The sequence below is a fragment of the Dendronephthya gigantea genome, unplaced genomic scaffold, assembly GCF_004324835.1.
Source record: "Dendronephthya gigantea isolate DGI-Jeju-01 unplaced genomic scaffold, DenGig_1.0 000328F, whole genome shotgun sequence".
Taxonomy (NCBI): Eukaryota; Metazoa; Cnidaria; class Anthozoa; order Malacalcyonacea; family Nephtheidae; genus Dendronephthya; species Dendronephthya gigantea.
In genome coordinates, this window is record NW_021163338.1 from 67,844 (window position 1) to 74,890 (window position 7,047).

The following is a 7,047-nucleotide window of genomic DNA, read 5'->3' on the forward strand; positions in this document are numbered from 1 at the left end:
ATTACCGCTGCATGAACAGAATCATAAAAGTAGCCAGTGTAAATATCATTTAACAATAAGAGAATTAATATTATACTAATTTTAAGTGTCTAAGAAATAGAAGTAATTGAATAACGAATGAATTAAGGATTATCTACATAAAAATAACTAATAATAATATAAATGTAAATGAAATAAATACATTACGTATAAATATGATAAGAAATATTATAAATATACAACCAGGAATTTTTACAAAACCGCTATATCTGTTCTCACAGTTCTTCACAAATCTTTTGAAGCATGATGAATAACGGCCTTATAAATTTTGCACACATCATGTTTCATCTCTCATTATCGTGCTTTGTTTTAAATTATCAATTATTCACTCCTACCAAGTCGCACGATGTAAATGAGTGGTGCATATATATTTCGTTTTCCATCTACGACGACTGTGGTATCGAGCGTTGTTAAATCAATAGCTAAAATTGCAGTCGTTATGCTCTTTCTTTTCCTTATGGGCGAGAATTGTTATATAGCGCCCCAAAGGTTACCTTTTTTTTTTCTTCAAGCAAACGTTTCAGTTTGCCTTTCACTCTGCGTTATTGAGAATCCTTGGGTACACAAATAAGTAGCAGCCTTTTTTATTGATATATCTTTGTCTGAGGACACAATGCTGGGATATTTTGACGATTTTATACCATTGAGATGAAGCGATTCAGAGTCAAAAGGAAAATGCGTCCTGTTATCGCTAGGGCAAAAAAGTATTAACATTCACAACCAAAGGTGTCACATGCAGTCAAGCAAACATGCAGTCACTTACTTCCACGTTTTTATGATGTGCAGCATTCAATTAGACCGTGCATATTAACTTGTTGTTGTGAACCTCAATTATCGATGCTCACCCAATGCTACTGGGCTGCTTATTAAAAAAACGCTGCATGAACAGAATCATAAAAGTAGCCAGTGTAAATATCATTTACCAATACGAAAATTAATATTATGCTAATTTTAAATGTCGAAGAAATAGAAGTAATTAAATAACCAAATAATTAAGGATTATCTACATAAGAATAACTAATAATAATATAAATTTAAATAAAATAAATACATTACGTATAAATATGATAAGAAATATATATATATATATATATATATATATATATATTAATATATATATATATATATATATATATATATATACAACCAGGATTTTTTGGAAAAACTACTATATCTGTCCTCGCAGTTCTTCACAAATCTTTTGAAGCATGATGAATAACTATGACGCGCGGATTAATTCTTTATTACAAATATTAAATATTTATTCTGATATTTTAAATATAGATTTGTTATTTCTAAAATTTACGCTAATATTTATAAAATATTTGCCAATCTGTCAAATACGTCCCCTATTTTTTAATTTATCCTAATTACAAATTTTTATATATGTCCTAATTGTGATTTAAAATATGTCCCAATTATAAATTCAAATATGTCCTATATTTAAATGCGAATTTAAATATTTGCCCATCATTCTCTATGGTTGTTAACAATTTGCGCGTAGTAAAGAATGCCTCGAACAATAACGAGAGAACGAAATGAACGAGGACTTTCTACTTTTCTGGATTCCATTCGTTCCCTCTTAATCAGTGTTCAGAATTTAGAAGATACCTATTGTTCGACTGAAGTTATTGAAAACCTGCTTTTACACCTAAAGGAGAGTGCATCAACTCTTGTTCTAATTTCCACACATGCTGGATTAAACGCTCATGACGCTGTTCTCAATAGTTTCAAGAATGATATTGATGCAGTGTTGGCTAAAATAAGATCATTGTGTCGAATGTTAACAAATTACGTGGATGATTCACAAGAAGGTCAACTTCACTTTAGCTACACAGCACCCTTATCAGTGGCAAAAGGTCCTGGTCGCCCAGCTGTTGTAGTAAAGTGTGAGCAAATTCTATTTTTGAGAGAACTGCATTTTTCCTGGGCAAAAATAGCTAGTTTGCTTGGTGTGAGTGTGTCTACTCTTAATCGCAAGCGAAACGAATTAAATATACCGGATGAAGATGACTCTTGGACGACCATATCAGGTAATTAATTGGGTAATTAATTGGGAATATTAATCTCACTTACCTAGCTCAGTAAACTGCAGTTGATAGAATAAACATAGTTTGGAGACCACCTAAAACTACAATACAACTTATTAACAGTGTTGGACAATACATAGTTAATGAGTTGTATTGTACTTTTATTTAGTCTCGAAACCATGTATATTCCATTAACTGTGAGTAAACTAAGTAACTAGGTTAGATGTTCAACTTTCCTATGGAAACTTGTTTTGTTTAACAGATGAGCGACTGGAAAGAGAAGTGGAAGAAATAAGAAGTCTAACTCCTAATATTGGTCAGAGAAGATTATTGGGCGCATTAAGGGCAAGAGGAATAAAGATTCAAAGGAACCGCGTTCGCGAATGCTTACGAAGAGTAGATCCCCTTGGAACGTCTTTACGTTGGAGTGGAATCATATATAGACGCAAATATTCAGTACCAACACCAAACTCACTCTGGCACATAGATGGCAACCATAAGCTTATCCGTTACAGATTGGTTGTGCACTGTTGCATCGACGGTTATTCCAGGCTATTAATTTATGCACATTGTGCTACGGACAACAAGGCTCAAACCGTCCTTGAACAATTTATGCACGGAGTGTCCACTTTTGGTTTACCATCAAGAGTACGCAGCGATCATGGGCTGGAAAATATCGAAGTCGCTCGATACATGTTAAGAAATCGTGGCGTAGCCCGTGGAAGCATAATAACGGGAAGTTCTGTCCACAATTGCCGCGTCGAAAGGATACATAGGGACGTATATGCAGGTGTTTTAACTTTCTATGCTAAACATTTCAACGATCTAGAAGAAATGGGAATTCTGGATCCAATGAATGAGGTAAACCTGTTTGCTTTACACCACGTCTATCTACCACGAATAAGGCGGTCTTTAATGGAATTTATACAACAATGGAACAATCATTCTGTTTCTACCGAGAGAAACCTCACGCCATTGCAGCTTTATACAGCTGGCATGCTCAACAATATGTATTCCGGCCATACAGCAACCGAAGAGATGTTTCGTCCTGAGGAACTAGTGTTTTATGGGATTGATGGAGATGGTGCGGTACCTCTCGAAGACGAAGATTACCAAGTGGCTGTTCCTGCACTTAATGTGACACTGACAGCATTTCAGATTGAACAGTTGCACTTGGAGTGTCCTCCTCTTCAAGAAGACAGAAATGGTGGAACTTCTAATTATCTAAGATCTTTAAATCTACTACAAACATTTCTGGGCAGTACCAATTGAACGTATTTATTGCAGGGGCGCCTCCCTTAATTGTATTGAATGAAAAGCGTTTATACACAACATATTCTTTATTAAAATGCATATCAGTAAATATTAATATCACCACCATACATGAAGGTTATACGTGTAGTTATATGCCTAACAGTAACAATACAGTACCTGTCATATTAAAGATGACTGTTTACTGTCAAAAACCCCTTAACAAATATTATGTTTAAACCAAAACTGTAAGTTAAATTTCAACAAGGATCGATATTCTGTTACGAAGTTATGTCATAAAGTTTTAAGAAAGTCGAAATGAATTAAACAATGTTCATTTCCCAACTATCCGCAGAAAGGATACTACTAAACTCCTCTCGAAGTTCACAGAAATTTGCGTACGTGCTTGGGAGTTCAAGGGTACATCCACACGTGTGGCTGACAGGTCTACGAGCAGCGCCAGTAATTTTACTGAAACTGACTTTAATTTCATCGGTAACAAGGATATCTGATGCTGTAATAAAACGCAAGAATGCGCATAATTTGCTTTTCTCCAGTCCTCTGACGTATTTCTTTAGGTGATTGAATGCTTCTCTCTCTGCATCGTTTGTGATATCTGCATGCAGCATGTTGACCACTTTCGCATTTGTCGGCTCACGACTTTTGTAAAATTCCACAGGTCGTCAATGGTTGGAAAATAGAGCTTCAACTGAGAAACAATATCAGCCCAGCAATCTGACACGTATTTTGGTCTCTGAATTAGTTCCTTATGGGCTAACTCCTGGATAATGTCAGAAATGTTATCAAGAGTTACCACTCTTCTGCAATCAAAATTGCTTAGGAAGTCCTCTAACTCTTTACTATCTAGCGGGATCTCTTTTGATAAAGCCTGCTCCACAATTCCTGCCTCATCCTTGGAAACATAACGTTTAAATGACGTTAACAACATAGGAACAGTGACAAAGGCTTCATCAAAAAATACACTGCCAATGAAAGCCCTGCTGAGCTGCAATGGACAGTAGGAACAATCTTTAAAACCTTTGACCAAAATTCTTGCAATTGCTTGCCATGTTTCCTTGTTATAGTCATGTCTGATGAATGGCACTCTCTCCTCCTCCCCAATCAACGACGAGTCTGCAAATTCGGACCAAAACAGTGTAAATATTTCCCTCATCACTCCAGTTCCACGACCGACTTCTTCCTCTCCTTTGGCATTTATTATGCCAAATAATGGCTGGGACATCACTGAATCATCAGAAAATATCTTGATTAAATCCTTTCTTATCATGGTCCGATGAACCTTTATAATGAATGGGTCAGAATCGTGAGGTGGGGGCATCATTGGTGTTTGGTGATCTTCAACAGAAATGATGGAAATAGGGTCATCCTCAAATGGCACTGGAAAGTGGCGGTCATCAAGGACTATTTCACAAGTGGGGGAAACAGCTGGAGCATCATGTTCTAGGAATCTCTCAGAGTCATTGAAGCTGGTGACTTCATTTGATGTTAGTACATTATCAAGAGAGTTTTCAGTGATTGCTACATCATCATCAACCCAGTTACTAGATCTTTGTGTCAAAGAAGCACTATCACCACTTGAGCCTTGATTGGGTGTGTCAATGGACACATTGTCATCACCAGATGCTGTTGCAACAGTGGATATGCAGCACGTAGTTGCAAAAGAGGGATGCATTAGTATTTCATCTGTATTTTCGTTGTCACTGTCATCCATTTCCGTGATACTTCTGACATAAATATTCCCTTGTCCAGCCATTTTAATTAATACATTTGTTGTTACCTCCACTCCATTAGCCAAATTCGGTTTGACTAAAGTACCATAACAAGCCTAATAAAAAGAATACTTGCGTAAATATAACATTCACTAGTAGTTTAATTATCTGTTGTTAATTAAGATGTCTCAATTTTGTAAGTTGTCTGTTGACAATATGAGCCTGCAAGAGTGGCAGAAATTTAGCTAATGTGGACAAGGGTGCTCCCCACCTAAATTTTGCTCTGATGGCCCTGGGCTTGTACATTTTGGTGTCATGTGAAATTAAATTGTAATGAATGTTTTTATAGGTGCAATGATAAGAATATTTTAATTAGGTGAACATAGAACTCTCCATTTCACCTTATGAAAATTTTCCTAACATTGCACACATGAAAACATTCATTGTTAGTATAATACAATGGTCAGATTCTTATTACTCATTAGTTATATTTAGTAATTCTCAACACTGAGCATGACTAAACATAATCATGTGTAAACATGCCAATCAAATACACACTATTGATTACAGTGCTCTGTACTCAGTGGTTCAATTTGTCAATTTCATGGAATCATCCATAGTCTTGAGGTTTTTCCATACCTCAAGCTATATGATGCTAAAATCTAAATATATGACTTTTATTATGGATGTATAATAAATAGGGGTGTACTCTGAGCTGTAGCTAGACCGCTTAATTGGGGGGTGTATATTCATATAGCCATGTTTATATACCATAGGAACAATAGCGTACAAAAGAAATCATTCCGGCATAAGATGAACATAGTAATATGCACCCCCCCCAATTAAGCTTCTAGCTACAGGTACTACAGTATATACAGAATATAGACCTTAATTTCCTTTAAATACGTTGCAATTGAGTGAAATTGCTGTTATCGTTTTATAAACGTCTATAATTAACCATAATATTAAAAGCCATAATTATTTGTCATTACCTTTACAAATTCAAATTCTATCCCGTTTGGCAAGACTTTGCCAACCTCCTCCTTTAGGGTCTCGGCCGACCACGATCTTTTGAACGGGAATTCGTGAATGACAAAATTTTGCTCTTCTAGCACTAATCGCTTCTTGTGCGTCGGAACTTCGGTCTCTTTAGGATCCGGAATGAATACAAGGTCCTTAAAAACAACGTCGTTACACCGTCGACCTCTTTGTGCTTTCTTGTTGTTCCGGTGTGAAGTTAATGCGGGTGAATTAGACTTTCGTTTTCGTGATCTCGTCGCGTTTACGGTGGGGAACCGTTCCGCTAGCTCTTGCTCCAAACTTGAGTTGCTTGTTGATGGAACGAAAACATTCGACATTCTATTTGGAATGGATGCAGAAATGGGGTTGTTCGTTTCGATACGATCGAGAATTCCTGTTGAATTTACATTGCTCAGAATTTGCAGCGCCTCAGCGGCAGTGCGACAAGCTTTAGATAGGTTTGAGCCGTTTGACATTTTAACAGGAAAGTGGCGCGTGAAACTGACAAATTACAAATACTCAATAAAATCATAACATTAGGACATATTTGAATTTATAATTGGGACATATTTTAAATCACAATTAGGACATATATAAAAATTTGTAATTAGGATACATTAAAAAATAGGGGACGTATTTGACAGATTGGCAAATATTTTATAAATATTAGCGTAAATTTTAGAAATAACAAATCTATATTTAAAATATCAGAATAAATATTTAATATTTGTAATAAAGAATTAATCCGCACGTCATAAATAACGGCCTTATAAATTTTTCACAGATCATGTTTCATCACTCATTATCGTGCTTTGTTTTAAATGATCAATTATTCACTCCTAACAAGTCGCACGATGTAAATGAGTGGTGCATATATATTTCGTTTTCCATCTACGACGACTGTTGTATCGAGCGTTGTTAAATCGATAGCCAAAATTGCAGTCGTTGCGCTCCTTTTTTTCCTCATGGGCGAGAAT

At 35.8% G+C, this 7,047-nt stretch overlaps 1 protein-coding gene and 1 pseudogene across 1 annotated transcript; one reads left to right on the forward strand and one right to left on the reverse strand.

Annotated features, from left to right (window-relative positions):
- The first annotated feature begins 1,442 nt into the window (after nucleotides 1-1,442).
- LOC114542033 lies at nucleotides 1,443-3,363 on the forward strand. The gene is made up of 2 exons (XM_028561785.1): nucleotides 1,443-2,072; nucleotides 2,332-3,363. Exons 1-2 carry the CDS (start codon nucleotides 1,550-1,552, stop codon nucleotides 3,339-3,341), a joined length of 1,533 nt encoding a protein of 510 aa, XP_028417586.1. The 5' UTR covers nucleotides 1,443-1,549; the 3' UTR covers nucleotides 3,342-3,363.
- A 267-nt stretch (nucleotides 3,364-3,630) lies between these two features.
- LOC114542030 lies at nucleotides 3,631-6,668 on the reverse strand (annotated as a pseudogene).
- Between the last annotated feature and the right edge of the window lie 379 nt (nucleotides 6,669-7,047).

Bases quoted from the DNA above. Each gene is read 5' to 3' on its own strand.
- LOC114542033 (XM_028561785.1), top strand. From the start codon at position 1,550: ATGCCTCGAACAATAACGAGAGAACGAAATGAACGAGGACTTTCTACT. The intron at 2,073-2,331 runs GTAATTAATTGG...TTTGTTTAACAG, and splicing joins CTCTTGGACGACCATATCAG to ATGAGCGACTGGAAAGAGAA.